General features: G+C 48.6%; 1 protein-coding gene across 2 annotated transcripts; it reads left to right on the plus strand.

Annotated features, from left to right (window-relative positions):
* Window positions 1–1,206: 1,206 nt before the first annotated feature.
* LOC101002560 (ATP-binding cassette sub-family F member 2) lies at window positions 1,207–17,622 on the plus strand. 2 transcript variants are annotated; one of them, XM_009204234.3, is made up of 15 exons: window positions 1,207–1,621; window positions 2,285–2,484; window positions 3,811–4,038; window positions 4,706–4,888; window positions 4,971–5,142; window positions 6,217–6,312; window positions 7,132–7,234; window positions 9,952–10,047; window positions 10,238–10,357; window positions 10,446–10,535; window positions 10,908–11,018; window positions 13,072–13,134; window positions 13,369–13,497; window positions 14,030–14,233; window positions 14,911–15,595. In XM_009204234.3, exons 2-15 carry the CDS (start codon window positions 2,328–2,330, stop codon window positions 15,046–15,048), a joined length of 1,890 nt encoding a protein of 629 aa, XP_009202498.1. In that variant the 5' UTR covers window positions 1,207–1,621; window positions 2,285–2,327; the 3' UTR covers window positions 15,049–15,595. The 2 variants fall into 2 exon arrangements, with proteins under 2 accessions (XP_009202498.1, XP_009202499.1); XM_009204235.4 differs by having other exon boundaries at window positions 1,407–1,621; window positions 3,826–4,038; window positions 14,911–17,622.
* The last annotated feature ends 92 nt before the right edge of the window (window positions 17,623–17,714 follow it).

The raw sequence follows: 17,714 nt of genomic DNA on the forward strand, positions 1-17,714 counted from the left end.
AGGTCTCCACCTAGGTACCCCAGCAACACACAAAAGTCACTTCTTTTACGGCACTTAATGTCATGGTGTCAAGGTCTGTTTCTGTTGTTGTTGTTGTTGTTTTTCCTTCTTTTTTTAGAGACAGGGTCTATCTCTGTCACCCATTCTGGAGTGTAATGGTTTGATTATAGCTCACTGCAGCCTTGAACTCCTGGGCTCAAGTGATCCTCCCACCACGGCCTTCCAAAGTGCTTGGATTACAGGTGTGAGTCACCCCACCCAGCTTGTTTACTTTTCACATGTTCCTTCTGCATTATGAGCTCCTTGAGGTCAGGGAGTGACTTTGCACCATTGCAACTCCAGCACACATATCTGAGCCTGACAGATAGTAGGCACTTCGTTGGTGGAGGATATTCTACGAAAATGTGTGTTCAAAGGCATGCAGGTGTAAAATAGCATGGTTAACCTCCGAACTATTTAAGTAGGTAAGTTCTACTAAAGTATTTGAGTTTGAGAAAAAAAACTAGTTCTCACTTTTTGAGTCACGGACTGCGGGCGAAAAGGTGCTGCATTTGGAGAATATGCTCACGGGGAGTAATAGCTTCCTTTGCTTCCCCAAGTATCACTGATGGAGATACTCCTGCTGCACAGGAGCCTGGAGAAGTAACAAAGATCACAAAGGGCCTGCCTTGTACTTGAGGCTAAACATTTGGAGTTTACAATGTAGGCAAGGTGAAGTCCGTGAGAGATTGTATTTATTGTTAAACCATCCAGCCCAAAATGTCATGTGAGAGATTTTAAACAGTGAGACTCAAAGGGAAAGTAACGGGCCCGTAGCATGGCTAACTAATAAAACGAATCTCGGCCAAGGGGCCTTTTTATCTCAGGGCTCTTTCCACGAAACTTGCATGGCTTCAGTGGAAACCTAACAATTCTGGAGTGGGTAGGCTAAGCGGCCGAGGTTCCAAAACAACGTCTGGCACCTTCTAAAAGTTTAACAATGAACCAGACTCTAAAATTACGGTTTCATGAAACCAAGGCGCTTTCTTTCGTGAAGGAATTCCGTTGGCAACATCTTCGCAGGGATGCCCCGCTTTCCGGGACCCCTGCCCAGCGTCCCCTTCATTTCAGTCCTTCTCCGCTCACCTCCCACCTCTCCTCTCCCATTGTTTCGACCTACTCCCGCTGAGGCAAGCTGGGAAGTGTAGTTGCACGCCCTGCTGCCTGAGTCGGTTAGGTAGCTCTAAAAACTCGTAACTCCACAACAGCTCAATCGATTTTCGAGAGGTGGGGTAAGCCTGGAAGGCTCAGCCGGCTTATCCGACGAGCAACCTGGGATTTGCAGTTTCCAGCGCCCGAAGCGGGCCCGCTAGCAGAGAGCTCTTGGACTCTAATCCCGCCCCTTCCCGAGCCTCGCGCATCCTGATGGCGTCACGCGGCCCCGCGAGGTGTCTGGGATACGCGGTAGTCCTGAAGCCGGGTCTCACTCTTGGCCGCTGCAACTTGAGGACTACACTTCCCAGGAGGCAGCGCGGCGGCGCGCCGAGAACCACCCGAGGTCGTGATTGGCTGGTGAGCCGGCCGCACGCGGAGGAGCCCAAGGAGCAGCTCTGTTGCGACAGAGGCCGAGCAGCAAGGCCCAGTGAGTTAGGGGAAGGGGCGCTGTAGGGAGAGGGTGGCCGCCGGTGATGTGGAAAGAGGATTAGAGGAGGAAGGAGGAACGGGGTTTGGATGGAGGTTTCTGCGAGGGGAAAGATAGAGCTCAGGGAGAGAACCTCACGGGCGGGGTGGGGGAGTACCCCGGGGTGACGAGCGTGGAGACTAGGAGGGAACTCACGCGGGCGAGGACGAGTGCGTCCCGGCAAGAGGCTGGGTTCTGCGGCCGGGTGATGTGGAGAGGGACGACCGAGAAGAGGCCCGAGACGGACGGGAGAAGGAAGCCCGGAAAGCGAGGCGGCCAGCTGAGTGCGGAGCGCCAAGTTGTAGGGAAACCAGAGACGGGGACCTCCGCTGAGGGGCAGAACCTGGTCCCCAGCCGGAGGCCCTGAAAGAAGGAGCGTTTCCAAAGTGAGGCAGTTCATGGGGGAACTGGTGCCTGTGGAAAAAGATGTTAAGATTAGAAGAGCGGCTGAGAATCGGCATTGGTTTGAGAGACCCTGACCAAGTTGGGAGAGATGAGGCAGGGGCAGGCCAGGACATCAGAGGCTTGATATTGACAGGAAGATTCCTGAGAGGGATGGAGCAGGGCCCAGGCATTCTTACTAGTAAGTTTAGAGTTTGGGGGTGTCTGTTTGCCTTCCTTCAGGCACCTTGAAAGAACAGTTAACCTACCCCTGTGGGTCATCATCATGCCCTCCGACCTGGCCAAGAAGAAGGCAGCCAAAAAGAAGGAGGCTGCCAAAGCTCGACAGCGGCCCAGAAAAGGACATGAAGAAAATGGAGATGCTGTCACAGAACCACAGGTGGCAGAGGAGAAGAATGAGGCCAATGGCAGAGAGACCACAGGTGAATTGAGGGAGGAGTGAGTTGGGAATGGTTGCTAAGACTTAAGGCATGCCCCAGCCAGAGTCGAAATCTTGATGCTGGGGGCAGTGGAGAATGTATCTGGTGTCATGCAACTTTTCATGATGAATCAAATCAGTAGAGTTGGAATTTGTGCCACCCTATCATTGAGCGAGGAAGCCGAAGACAAGGTTCTCACATACTCAGTGGCAAGCAGAAGTGGGAGTTGCTGAGCTGTGTTGCTGCTCTATTAGACTGTGAGGAGGGGCTCGGTTCCCTGCCCCTTTTTCAGTTTCCATTTCTATGCATGGTGGCCAGTGTGCCAGGTTCGGTGCTACATTATACGCTTGTCCTCACAGGAGTAGTGGCTCTCCCTACCAGAGAGTAACTTATGGGTTGTTTCATGGGGTTTTTCCTGGGAGAGAGCTCCCTTTCTGTTATTTATATTTTGGGAAATATTTATTATTTCTCAAGTGCTAGACATGGTGCTATACACTGAGGCACTACAGTCTTCCTTCCAAAAACTTACCGTCTAGACGGGGAAACATGGCAATATGCCGTAAAGACTATTCCAGGCCCTTGGCAGTCCAATCCCAGCCCTCTTCCCTGCCCCCTGAAAACTCCCTAAACAGCCTTCTGCTCCATCCAGACTATTTATTATCCCTTGAATAGTCACCACATCTCTGTTCTTTCACACACTGAATTCTAATACCATCATGTTTTTGCTAGCTACATTTGACATTTCTGTCAAGGCCTAGCTCAGGATAGTGAAGCGTCTGTCAGTCAAACCTGACCTCAATATTTCCATTCTCTATATGCTTTTGCTTTCTTTTAGTGTTACTTACCTTTTTATGTTGTATCTCCTGTTTCTTTGTCTAAATTGTGTCATCTTTGAGTGCAAGGACTAGGTCTTGGGTTTTTTTATGAACTTCTCAGATAGACACTAAGTAAATGTTTGAAGAGGAAAGGAGAATTAGTTTTGCAAATTGTAACAGGCATTCAGAAAAGGGGGAGTTAGAAAGCGATTAGAAGGAGCAGTAAAGTCAGGCTGTGGGGAAGTTTTATTCCTGGCCACAGTAGTGGAGGACAGAAGTTATGAATGACGGGAGTAAGTAAACAGATATGAAGGGACAAAACAAGGGCAAGAGAGATTATAATTAAAAGGACGGGTGTCAAAACGAGCAGGGTGTCAGGGCAGCTCTGTGTCAGTGTGCACTCTGTAAAGCTTGGGAAACATCTGAGTCTGCTCAGCAGGATCGGAACCCAGTCCTTCAGGATGTTCCTCTTTGTGGAGAGCTGAGTCGGTCTCACAGCCATCTTCCCAAACGGCTTTTCTATCCCCAGAAATAGATTTGCTGACCAAGGAGCTAGAGGACTTTGAGATGAAGAAAGCTGCTGCTCGAGCTGTCACTGGCGTCCTGGCCTCTCACCCCAACAGTACAGATGTTCACATTATCAACCTCTCACTCACCTTTCATGGTCAAGAGCTGCTCAGTGACACCAAACTGGAATTAAACTCAGGCCGTCGTTATGGCCTCATTGGTTTAAATGGAATTGGTGAGGCCCTTGGAAGGGGAAGTGGGAGGTATCTCTCCTTGGCTCATCTGTCACTCACAAGTATTTAGCACCAACTATGTTCAGAGCAAAGCGTTTAGAATGTGGGTGGGAGACCAGATATGTCCAGGGGAAAGGAACTAGCAGTGCAGAGCGGTATGTGGTATGTACAGGTTGAGAATCCCTTATCTGAAATGCTTGGAACCAGAAGTGTTTCGGATCTTGGAATATTTGCATTATACTTACCAGCTGAGCATCCCTAATCCAAAAACCTGAAATCCTCCCATGAGCATTTCCTTTAGGCGTCATGTCAGCTCTGAAAAGGTTTTGGATTTTGGAGCATTTTGGATTTTCGGATTAGGGTGCGTCCACCCTGTACCACATGAGTAGTTACAGACAGCAGGTGCTGGAGAAGTTGGTCAGGGGCGTGTGAAGCTGTGGTAAATGAAAAAAGCTTCAGAGAAGGGGTGCGGCAAGAATTGGAGGAAAGTTGGAAAGGAATCCCAAGAATGGGGGCTGGCAGGGTTTGAACGAATAAAGGGAAGAAAGGTCCTCAAAAAAAAAAAAAAAAATTGGATGAGGTCCCAGTTTGGCTGGGGTGGAAGAGCTAGTGGTGAAGAGGAATAGGGGAAGCTCAGTGTACCAAGCGTCTGCTTCTCTCCCATCTCAGGAAAGTCCATGCTGCTCTCCGCTATTGGGAAACGTGAAGTGCCCATCCCTGAGCACATTGACATCTACCATCTGACTCGAGAGATGCCTCCTAGTGACAAGACACCCTTGCAGTGTGTGATGGAAGTTGACACAGAGCGGGCCATGCTGGAGAGGGAGGCAGAGCGGCTGGCTCATGAGGATGGTAGGGCTCCAGACCTGGGCATGGGGGTGGGCGTCCTCCCAGAAAGGCCCCCAGGAGCCTCATGGCCATACACTATCCACAGCGGAGTGTGAGAAACTCATGGAGCTCTACGAGCGCCTGGAGGAGCTGGATGCTGACAAGGCAGAGATGAGGGCCTCGCGGATCTTACATGGACTGGGTTTCACGCCTGCCATGCAGCGCAAGAAGCTAAAAGACTTCAGTGGGGGCTGGAGGATGAGGGTTGCCCTTGCCAGGTGAGTCCCTCCCTCCTTCCTTACTGCCGTAACTCCCCCATCTCTCCAGAGTTTAGTGTTCACTCCAGTGGAACTGTTTGGAACAGGAGTCATCGGTAAGTGTCAAACGAGACATGGACATCTGCAGTGTAGAGGGGGTTGTTGCGTATGGGTTAGAGAGAGAGCTCCCTGGTTGAAGTGGTAGAGTGACTCAGTTTTCTGTTGGATTCCCAGCACCCAGCACAGAGTTTAGAGATCCTAGGGATAGTCCTAGGTAAAACGGTAGAGTAGGTCTGTTTCTGTCCTCCCACCAGGATTCCCTTTCCACCTTTTTTGTGCTGTACTCCTGCTAATTTTGGCTGTAAAGATAAAATGTTAGACGGCGATTATGATAGCTATCATTCTTACTCTGTTGTGGCCTGGACTCAAAGTGAGCTTCTATAGACGAGCATTCCCCCAATAATCCCCCCTGAGTCACTAAACAGGTAATTCCTTGCCCCATCATTCTCTGTGAAGGGAATTTATAAGACTTGATATACTGCTCTAGAAAGTTGCCTGCGTGTGCCTTAGAACATGAACACAGTGGCTCCACTTGCTAGCAAGGATTAGCTGTCACTGGTTCACCCAAGGAGCTTTTAAAAACACAGATTTCTGGTTTGGGAACCAGAACTTTAGAGGAACCAGAGCTTTAGAGTCTATCCCTTGCGAGACTGTGGCCACCCCACCAGATAGGTCTATCTTCAGACCTTCAGATAGGTCTAATTTGTTTTAGCAGTTTATTTCCTTTGTATCTTTTTGTCGTCTCTATGGTATCCAACTTCAGTGCACAAGGCTTATCAACTCATAGAGACTTCTACAGCCTTGCCTCAAACTGTCCTTATATGCTTCTGAGTCCCGTATTCTACTCTTCAGTCTCTCCTCTTCGACTCTTGTTTGTGTCCTACTTCTTTTCCCTCTGAAGTATAGAGCCTAAAATTGATTTCAAGACTCAAGCCAGGAGCCTACTCAGAACTGCATGTAGCAGGCAAGTTGGTCCCTCCTGTGTCACATCCATTATAATTCTGAGGTGCTTCTGTCTCCTTTACTGTCCTTCAGAGCCCTCTTTATTCGGCCCTTCATGCTGCTCCTGGATGAGCCCACCAACCACCTGGACCTAGATGCTTGTGTGTGGTTGGAAGAAGAACTAAAAACGTAAGAAGGTGGAATGGGGGATGTGAGTGGGCCGGTCCCAAAGCGGGGAATCTAGAAAATGGCTGCCCAGAAACTGCACTGCTGTTAGAGCGGTGAGAAAGGAACTGAAGGAAGGCCGGAGTTCACTTGCTTGGACAAGCAGTGAGCACCTTTAGGGCTGTTTAGGGCTGGCCGTTTTGTTTGATTGTTTTTCTTTAGTTTGAAATTTATGAGCATTAAAAAAAAAATCCTTGTTGATTTTTTCCATATTTCAAATTCAAGATCTTAATTAAAGATGTTTTTTTTTCTTAATTGTATAAAGCAAAAAAAGGAGGTCTTCCATCTAAGATCATGAAGCAATGACAAAGGAAAATATAGCCAATATGGTCATGGTCCTACGGCTAAAGAACTGAATAAGCTGGAATACTGTACCAATTTTTAAAGAAGGTTTTTAGTGGTACAGTGACTTAGTACCTTCTTTCAAAAAGTAAAGAATTTTGTTTTTTATTGTGTCTTCCCACCCACAGTTTTGGATACATTCGTGGGTGTATTTGTGTACATACACATTTCTGTTTACTATCACTGTGACTACTGTCTCCACTCCATTCTGTTGAAAATTAGAACAGAAGATTGAGGAAACTCAGGCTGTCTCGCCACACTGAAAGATGTCCCTTAGAGTTAGATTGTTAAGTGGTGGCTTAGGTGCTTGCTGACAACCAGGAATTGGACAACACATCTAAAAGGTGCTTAGGAATAAGGATGGGCCTGACTCTTAGTTCACCTGTTGTCAGCTAGCTCCCATTGTTGAGCTCTTCACTGATTGGTTCTTTGGCTTTGCAGTTTTAAGCGCATCTTGGTCCTCGTCTCCCATTCCCAGGATTTTCTGAATGGTGTCTGTACCAACATCATTCACATGCACAACAAGAAACTGAAGTATTATACGGTGAGTGGGCCTCGGCTTCTTTCTGGTAATCTCTGCTTACCAAATCTCTGAAATTCTCTTTAAAAAAAAAAGAAGAATGCCAGTGTGGTGACTCATGCCTATAATCCCAGCACTTTGGGAGGCTGAGGTGGGTGGGTCACTTGAGGTCAGGAGTTTGAGACTAGCCTGGCCAACATGGTGAAACCCTATCTCTACTAAAAATACAAAAAAATTAGCCAGGTGTAGTGGTAGGTGCCTGTAGTCCCAGCTACTTGGGAAGCTGAGGCAGGAGAATCACTTGAACCCTGGAGGTGGAGGTTGCAATGAGCTGAGATGACGCCACTGCACTCCAGCCTGGGTGACAGAGCAAGACTCATCTCAAAAAACAAAAAACAAAAAAACCAGACCTATCTGTTAGCTCCTTTCTACCTATTGCTATAAAAAGATACGGACGGCCGGGCGCAGTGGCTCACGCCTGTAATCTCAGCACTTTGGGAGGCCGAGGCGGGTGGATCATGAGGTCAGGAGATCGAGACCATCCTGGTTAACATGGTGAAAACTCGTCTCTACTAAAAATACAAAAGACTAGCCGGGCGTGGCGGCGGGCGCCTGTAGTCCCCGCTACTCGGGAGGCTGAGGCAGGAGAATGGCGTGAATGCAGGAGGCAGAACTTGCAGTGAGCCGAGATCGTGCCACTGTACTCCAGCCTGGGCGACAGAGCAAGACTCTGTCTCAAAAAAAGAAAAGGATAAGGACAAGGAGTCCTGCCACCTGTTTTATTTTAATCCCAAAGTCATTGCTTCCAGGCCATAGGCCATGGATTGGCAGCCTGTGCACATGGTGTATGTTTGCCTTGTGGCAAAGAAGTTGACTTTTCACGGTGCCCAGGCAGGCCCTGGTGCCATCTGCCTTGCCTTTTTGTTTCTGGAGACAGAATCTCATTCCGTCACCCAGGCTGGCACGATCTCAGCTCACTGCAACCTCTACCTCCTGAATCCAAGTGATTCTTGTACTTCAGCCTTCCGAGTAGCTGGGACTACAGGCATGCGCCCCCACGCCTGGCTAGTTTTTGTATTTTTAGTAGAGACAGGGTTTTGCCATATTGGCCAGGCTGGTCTTAAACTCCTGACCTCAGGTGATCTGCCCACCTCGGCCTCCCAAAGTTTTGGAAAAACAGGCATGACCCACTGTACCAGGCCTCCCTCTGCCTTCTTGAATGCCGTCTTAACTCTGCTTCACTGGAGTTAACACATTTACCCCATCTTCCATGACCACAGGAGAATGGGGATCAGGATCTCAACAGCCCACTGTTGTGCCTTGCCTTTTCATTTTATATTTCAAAAAGCATATAAGAAATTAACAATTGATGTCCTCTTCATTCATAGTCATAGGAGTATTAGTTTTTAATATAGCCTTTCAGACACTTCATGTATACTTGCACGCATTTGTAGAAAATTTCATATATACATATCTTTTTATACAATTGCAGCATTTTTTTTTTTTGGTTTTCTTGAGACCGAGTCTTGTTCTGTTGCCAGGCTGGAGTGCAGTGGAGCAATCTGGGCTCACTGCAACCTCCGCCTCCCAGGTTCAAGGGATTCTCCTGCCTCGGCCTCCTGAGTAGCTGGGACTACAGGTGCGCGCCCCCATGCCCAGCTAATTTTTGTATTTTTAGTAGAGACGGGGTTTCACCATATTGGCCAGGATGGTCTTGCCCACTTGACCTCATGATCCGCCTGCCTCAGCCTCCCAAAGTGCTGGGATTAGAGGCGTGAGCCACAGCACCTGGCCTCTTTTTTCCTGAGATGGGGTCTGTCTTTGTCTCCCAGGCTGGAGTCCAGTGGCGTGATATTGGCTCACTGCAACCTCTGCCTCTCAGGTTCAAGTAATCCTCCCACCTCAGCCTCGCAGGTAGCTGGGACCACAGGCACATGCCACCATACCTGGCTAATTTTTATATTTTTAGTAGAGGCGGGGTTTTGCCATGTTGACCAGGCTGCTCCCAAATTCCTGGCCTCAAGTGATCCACCCACCTCAGCCTCCCAAAGTGTTGGGATTACAGGCGTGAGCCACTGCAACTGGCCACAGTTACAATTTTAATAATCATTCTGTAGGTTGCTTTTTAAATTTAGTATATTTTGGACTGCTTTCCATGTGAGTATATATAAATCAACCACAATCTTCAGTGACTGCACAGTATTTCGTTATGTGTTTATCCTGTAACGTGTTAGGCCCTTTCTGATGGATATTTAGCTTGAGTCCAGTTTTTGTTTGCAGATAGAAGCCATGGTAGTCCACTTATGCAGGGTTTGTCAGCTTCTAAATCTGACTGGTCTGTTTTCCTATCTGGAGACAGCTCTTGTAGTCTTTTGTGGGGCTTCAGCCTCTAGGGGCTGGGAGAGGAATGGGAGGTGGTATTGGAAGGCTCTCAGTCTCATGACGTCTCTATGACCGTGATTTTCAGGGCTACTCCCATTGCCACAGGTGTCTTTCTGGCTAACCTAAGGATTTGCGCTGGAGCCTGACCCTGGCTGCGCTGAGCAAGGGGCATAGAATTGAAAAGACTCTGATTTGAGGTTAGGATATGCTTCTGTAATGCACTTCTTCTGTTCTTACGGCACATTCTTAGAGCCAGGGCCAACTCAGTGCCATCCCTCATCCCCCTAAACTCTGAATGAGAATCCAGGATTGAAACCCAGGTTAAAGCTGCACGCCTTACCTGGCACATTTCCACGCAGGGTAATTATGATCAGTATGTGAAGACGCGGCTAGAGCTGGAGGAGAACCAGATGAAGAGGTTTCACTGGGAGCAAGATCAGATTGCACACATGAAGGTAGGGAGACTGCAGAGTCAGGCTCGTGGCTTCCTGTCCAAAACAAGCAGGGGGCTTGGATGAGGGCATTGGGACAAATTGGGGTGATGGAGGAGGTTGGGAAGGAGTTACGATCACCATTTTTGCCCTGGATTGAAGATGAATTGTTGAGCGCCTGCATGTACTCCAAGCTCCCTTTGGTCTCTTTTAGAACTACATTGCGAGGTTTGGTCATGGCAGTGCCAAGCTGGCCCGGCAGGCCCAGAGCAAGGAGAAGACGCTACAGAAAATGATGGCATCAGGACTGACAGAGAGGGTCGTGAGCGATAAGGTAGGGTGTGATTGGGTGGGGTTGGGTGGCCTAAGGTGAGATGGATAAGAAGGGAGCCAACTTGATACATGCCCTCTTTTCTGCCTAGACACTGTCATTTTATTTCCCACCATGTGGCAAGATCCCTCCACCTGTCATTATGGTGCAAAATGTGAGCTTCAAGTATACAAAAGATGGGGTAAGTTCAGGGCAGGGCATGGGTGGCTGGGGTGTATCTTATAGGGTGAGTGGCAGCTCATGGGAGCTGCTCCTGTCCTGTGCTGACCACACCTGCTAGCCCACGTGCTCTGGGGGATTTTCAGGTGTGGCAGCTGGGATGCCTTCATCCAAGGCTGCTCACAGGCCCTTCTTCGTGTATATGGAAAGAAGACTACTCAGCTGGGTTGGTGGGCGGAGGCAGTGGGGGAGGCGGGGTCTACTATGAGTGCTTCCTCCCACTACTCTTCCTTCCTCCTCTCTTGGTGACTGGGGAGTCAGCGGGCTTGGTCTGCTGGTCAGAGCAGATTCGTACTCTAGCCTTGTGTCCATATCTCTCTCATCCCCACTTCAGCCTTGCATCTACAATAATCTAGAATTTGGAATTGACCTTGACACACGAGTGGCTCTGGTAGGGCCCAATGGAGCAGGGAAGTCAACTCTTCTGAAGCTGCTAACTGGAGAGGTACAGTGCCAAGGTGGGCGTGGATCCTTCTAAGATTAGGCCTTGCGATGGCTAAGGAAGAGGGAAGTGATGCAGCAGCTACTACTTTGGGAGGGCCTGAGTAGCCTGGTGGTGAGTGAGCCATCTGGAGGGGCGGGGCAGCAGACAGGAGAAGGGGAATGTCTGGTTGGACAGTGCTGAGGCTGGGGGCTGTTTTCCTAGGACAGGGATGTAGGGGGGAGTCTTTCATAGTGTGTGTGTGAATACATGTATGTATTTGAGCACATTTCTTTTTTTTTTTTTTTTTTTGAGACAGAGTCTCACTCTTGCCCAGGCTAAAGTGCAATGGTGCGATCCGAGCTCACTGCAACCCCCATCCCCCGGGTTCAAGCAGTTCTCCTGCCTCAGCCTCCCAAGTAGCTGAGATTACAGGCATGCACCACAGCTAATTTTTTTGTATTTTAGTAGAGATGAGGTTTCACCATGTTCGTCAGGCTGGTCTTGAACTCCTGACCTCATGATCTGCCTGCTTTGGCCTCCCAAAGTGCTAGGATTTCAGGCGTGAGCCACCATGCCTGGCCCATGTTTCTATTTTCAATCAGAGCATTTAGAATATAGGAACATCTGTGCGTTTAGGGATGCTGCAGATTCTCAAGTAATGTCATTTCATTAATATTGATGAAAAATAGAAATGATTCCCAGCTGGGACCACTGTCTTTGTGGAGTTTGCACTTTCCCCTTAACGTCTACATAGGTTTTCCCCGGTACTGCAGTTTCTTCCTGCATCCCAAAGCTGCGCCTGTCAGGTTACTTGGCATGTCTCAGTGGTTCCAGTCTGAATGAGTGTGGGTGTGTGTGAGCGCACCCTATAATGGAATGGCGTCCTCTTCAGGGCTGGTTCTTGCCTTGTTCCCCGGATTGTGGGATGGGCTCCGGCTGCCCATGATCCTAAACTTGAATAAGCAGGTTGGAAAATGATAGCATGAATGAGTATAAATTACTGTAAAAGAAAAATTCATAAAGTTTATGATAATCATACAAATGCACTCAGCAAACCAGCCACATTCGTGATTATTTTTGAACTGTGTGGTGATAGGAGGTGCTCCTTACGATTTTCCCTTTGCAAACATTTATTCCTTGGTTTAACCCACCACTCTTACAATTGCCATCACTCACTGATTCACCAAAAATTGGGTAAATAACTTACCTCATTTCTATTAATCTTTCTTAAGTGTATGTATAGCTCACATGTATTTTAATGTTGAATATTAGAAGTGACTGGGTCTTTTGGCCAGGCGCCGTGGCTCACACCTATAATCCCAGTGCTTCGGGAGGCCGAGGCAGGCAGATCACTTGAGATCAGGAGTTTGAGACCAGCCTGGCCAACATGGTGAAATCCCGTCTTTACTAAAAATGCAAAAAAATTAGCCAGGCATGGTGGCAGGTGTCTGTAATCCCAGTTACTCCAGAATCTCTTGAGCCTGGGACAGAGAGGTTGCGGTGAGCTGAGATCGCGCCACTGCACTCCAGCCTGGGTGACAGAGTGAGACTCCCTCTTAAAAAAAAGAATCTTTGGATCTTTATTTAGAAGTTTGGTGATCTTTTTTTGTGACCAAAAATGCTGCAGGAACCTAATTTTTCTTTATATCAGTTAGCCTGTGGCAAAATTAGTTTTGTTATATGTTGTTTCACTTAAAATGAAACTTTAAAATAGGTCTGTGTCTAAGAACCTATCGATGACAGTGACAACTTTGAGGACTTAACTGTTTTTAATTTTAGAAAATGTATGTTACACCTACATCCAAGTCCTTTGTTATATAGCATAGTGCATTCTGCAGTAGACGTTTCATAACTACTTAAATTGTGTCTTTGCCTCTTGAGAACATCTGCTTCAGTACATCTTCCTAAATATTTTTAGAGTGGCCAGAATAGCAGTGTGTGAGTTGGTGATGTATTCTTTTTAGGAAGTTGAGTTTTGTTCATTGTGAACATGTGTGTGTTTGCCTGCTCTGCCTATGTCTCTAACTGGGCTTCCTTTGTTTCATGTTTAACGTTTCTACTTTTTTCTTCCTAGTTACTACCCACAGATGGCATGATCCGAAAACACTCTCATGTCAAGATAGGGCGTTACCATCAGGTACAGGCCTGGGGTTGGGATCCGGGGAATTGCCCAGGGTGTAGGAAAGGGCTGTATCTGGCCGAGTTCCAGCCAGCCGCCCCCACCCCCTGGCAGGAATTCCAGCCTAAGTGGCTCCTACCTGCTTCTTGAACCCAGAACAGGTGCCTGAGATAGAAATAGGAAGTTATCTAGTAGGGTTCTTTTTGAAGCGGGATGCCAGTCACACCCAGATGGCTTCCATTTTTCCTGTAGCATTTACAAGAGCAGCTGGACTTAGATCTCTCGCCTTTGGAGTACATGATGAAGTGCTACCCAGAGATCAAGGAGAAGGAAGAAATGAGGAAGATCATTGGGCGATACGGTCTTACTGGGAAACAACAGGTCAGTAAAGGAGGGTGTGGTGAAGATGCCAAATAGCTGGGAGACTGTGACTGGGTGGGTCAAGGGACACTGTCCTGCCAGGCTAGGTTTCGAAGCTGTCCAAACCAGAGTCTCCGCCATTTGATTCCCCTAAGAACCTACTACCTTTTCTTTACTCTAGGTTGTTATGTAATGGAGCATTTTAAGGGAGCAAGGATAGCGTGCCAGTCTCTGACATGCCCTTGTGCCATAGTGCTTGAGGGCAAAGGAACTTGCAGTCTAGAAAACAAATTTCTGGATTCAGATCTGGAAGGATCCAGTTCATTAAGATTTAATTGTCAAGAGAGCAAGAGATACCGGCTTAGTAATGGCAAGGGCTTCAGGTTTCCGGACGAGTCTCTTTCAGGCCTCAAGAGACTAGTGGGTCTCTCTGAGCCTCACTTTTTGTAAAATGGCGATGCTAATGGAAGAGTCACGGAGAAATGAGGGAGAGATGAGCTGTGCTGGTTGGTGGGATAATGCCAAGTTATATGTAGGTCATGGTTCTATTCAGGTGAGCCCAATCCGGAACTTGTCAGATGGGCAGAAGTGCCGAGTGTGTCTGGCCTGGCTGGCCTGGCAGAACCCCCACATGCTCTTCCTGGACGAACCCACCAATCACCTGGATATCGAGACCATCGACGCCCTGGCAGATGCCATCAATGAATTTGAGGGTGGTATGATGCTGGTCAGCCATGACTTCAGACTCATTCAGCAGGTGAGGCCCTGGCCAGTGGGTGAGGCACAGCAGAGAGCTTCTAGAGGGTTGGGTAGGGTAGTCATGGCATGTGGAGGGTGCATAATACCCGCCTACTTAATTAAGAGAAGGGGCTCAGAGCATAGACACAAGTAGTGAGGACCGGTTCTTATGCCTCTTTGGGGCTACTTAGAATGTCATTTCTTCAGTAGCTATCTGGAGATGTCAACCAACTTAGCATTTTGGGCCCAAATGGGAAAGAGTTGGGTAGAAAACTGGGTGCTTTTACTACTGTCCCAAGATTCTTTAGTCCAAAAATAGTATTCTTAGAAGGATTTTGATTAGACAGAGAACTACCTCAGTCATTGGAGAAGAAGTTGTTGCTCATTCCTCTGAAGCTCTGGAGAAGATGGGAGGTGGAGAAAAGAAGGCTGAGAGTGAAGCCTCTGAATAGATCTAGGCCCTGCCAGGGAGCTGACAATAGGAGTGACACAGCAGTTCCTGGCTTGGAAGGCTCCAAACCTGATTATGGTACCCTTGGGTGAGAACATCCCAAATAACTTAGAAGTAGTGAGACAGTGAGTTGGATATGGGTTTGGAGGGTGGAGTTTTCTTCCTAGATGCCCCTCAGGATAGTCTGCTGGGCAGAGGCAGGGACAGTGACTAGCCCAGGATTAAGTCTAGTTTTTGCTCTCTAGGTTGCACAGGAAATTTGGGTCTGTGAGAAGCAGACAATCACCAAGTGGCCTGGAGACATCCTGGCTTACAAGGAGCACCTCAAGTCCAAGCTGGTGGATGAGGAGCCCCAGCTCACCAAGAGGACCCACAACGTGTGAGCCCTCTACCTGGGCTCGGGTCAGGAGCTCCATCTGGGAACTAACAGCTGCTACCCTGACCAGCCGCTCAGGACAGGACCCTGGGGCTACACTCCTGCATTGCTGCAATACTGCTCCCCCAGCCTCTCCCCTGCCCCTCAACCTGCCTTAGCTGCACTCTCTTATCTACAGCTGGACAGTACCTGTCTGTTTCCTGTCCTCCTTCCAGTTACGTCTGTCCATGTCTGGACTCGGCTGGCCGTTCCCTCCAGCCCCTTGCTGGTTACTTACTCTGAGTGTGATGCAGTCAGAGGCACCAGCGGGTTAGCCCAAGGGCCCAAGCCCTGGATTTGGCCCGCGGAGGAGCTTAGGATCCTCGTTTTCTGGGTTTTGGTGATGTTGGAGGAGTACCCCCAGCCCACCGCCCCGATTCCTTTTTGCTTCTGGTTTGGAGCTCTGGACCAGGACCTTCGTCCTGGTCAGTTTTTAAATAATTATTTAACAGTGTAACTTTTAGACCTGCGTGACATCTACAAAGCGCCCAATAAAGAAAGAGGAAGCCACGGTCCCTACCTTCCTTCTCGGGTCTCTGGGGCCTTCTCCTCCCTGCAGTGCCAACATGCACTGCCCTCAGCAGGAGCTGGATCCAGCGTCAGTGTGTGGATGGGAACCGAAGACTAGTCCGTAGGAGCTCGAAGAACGTTCTCCCTTTACTGCGGATTTGAAATTGCACCTTTTCTCAGGCCTGTGATTCACAGACTTGAACGTGAATCAGAATCACCTGGAGCACTCATGAGATCAGATTGCCAGATCTCGCCTCGGTTTCTGGTTCAGTAGGTTTTGGGGGAGACCAAGAACGTGAACATTTCTAACAAGTTTCCAGGTGATGCTGTTGTTGCTGGTCCAGGGGCTGTATTTGGAGAACCACTGTCCAGGAGCGTGGTTTTCCGATTGTGATCTGAGGTTCTGCCCCAACTGCATAGAAGTTGGGCTGCTTGTTAAAAACGCAGGCCAGGTGCGGTGGCTCACACCTGTAATTCCAGCGCTTCGGGAGGCTGAGGCAGGTGGATCACTTGAGCTCAGGAGTTCAGGACCAGTCTGGGAAATATGACGAAACCCATCTTTACACGCCTGGAATCCCACCTGCTCAAGTGGCTGGGGTGGATGGATTGCTTGAGCCCGGGAGGCGGAGGTTGCAGTGAGCTGAGATTGCACCACTGCATTCCAGCCTGGGTGACACAGCAACACCCTGTCTCAAAAAAATGCAGACTGGCCAGGCACAGTGGCTCACACCTGTATTCCGACTGTAAGCTTATCACCTTGGGAGGCCAATGTAGGAGGATCAGTTGAGCCCAGAAGTTCAAGACCAGCCTGGGCAAAGTAGGGAGACCCCATCTCTACAAATAATAATAAAACGAACCGGGCATGGTACCATGTGCCTGTGGTCCCAGCTGCTCTGGAAAGAGGAGGCTCACTTGAGCCCAGGAGGTTGAGGCTGCAGTGAGCAGAGAACGTGCCACTACACTCCAGCCTGAGGACAGACCGAGACACTGTCTCAAAAAATAAAGGTTGCTGAGCATCAGACCTATTGATTAATCACGTTTGGTAGAATGAGAGAAGTGCAGAGATGGCCAGGAGTTTGCATTTTCACACCAACATCTGTGAACCTTTCTTCCTATTGGGATACAGGAAAGTTTGTATTTTTACCTGTCCACAGCCATAGTTTTCATCATCACTATTGAATTCACTTCCAGCCCAGGGCTCTGCATACCTTATCTGGGTCTTTTGAACTTCAGTAGCCCCTCACCAGTGGCCATCCTTCCTGGTATGGATTCATCACTCTGCCTCTGAAATCAGTAGCCATCCCTATGGGAAGACACAGCCATGGTTTTTCAGTACTCATTATGCCAGGACTGGCGGGAGCAACTGTCCCAGATGGTGTTTAAACCCCTTAGGAGCTCATGATCTTGTTGGAAAGCCAGTAAGACAGAACCATACAGGACACAAATTAGATGCTAAATTGTGATTTAGATAGGAGACAGAAGTATTCAAAAAGGAGGGAAATTTCTTGTGAGTAGCTGCCCAGAGAGGTGGAATTAGTGTGCTCTCACTTGGAAAATGAGGAGGGTCTTCTCAGATGGCCACGAAGTCCAGGAACTGCCCTGGGCAACAGGGACAAGAGCCTCCCATGAGACACTGCAGCAGAGACAGACGGGAGTCCTCTACCCACTGACCCCAGAGAGTGCTGGCCTGACTGCTTTATGCCTTAAGTGGGACCTGGAGCAAAATGGCCCAAGTGAGTCTGTCCTGAGTGTCCAGAGCCTTGGTGCAGGGGAGAATGGCATCTGGAGAGTGGGCTGCTGGGATAATGGGAACAGGGAGGGACAGAGTCCCTGCTACTTCAGCCAAGGAAGTGCTGGATATTGCTAAGAATCTAGGTAGTCTCGGGATCTCTGGTCTCCATGCTAGGACAGGAGGTCTTCGGAACCTAGAGGAATGGAAATAGTCTAGTCAGCTTACTTGTCGAGAAAAATGTCAACCTTGGTAATTTAAAGAATGCTTTAAAAGTCCACAAAATACATATTTCTAAAATTAGCAGTGTCTTGTTTTGGATTGAGAAATGCCCTGTTCTCTTAAGCCTTAGCACGTAGGATGTGACCTGCCATTCAGAGCGGGGTGGAGAGGTA

The sequence above is a fragment of the Papio anubis genome, chromosome 4 (genome assembly GCF_008728515.1).
Source record: "Papio anubis isolate 15944 chromosome 4, Panubis1.0, whole genome shotgun sequence".
In the NCBI taxonomy this organism is placed as follows: Eukaryota; Metazoa; Chordata; class Mammalia; order Primates; family Cercopithecidae; genus Papio; species Papio anubis.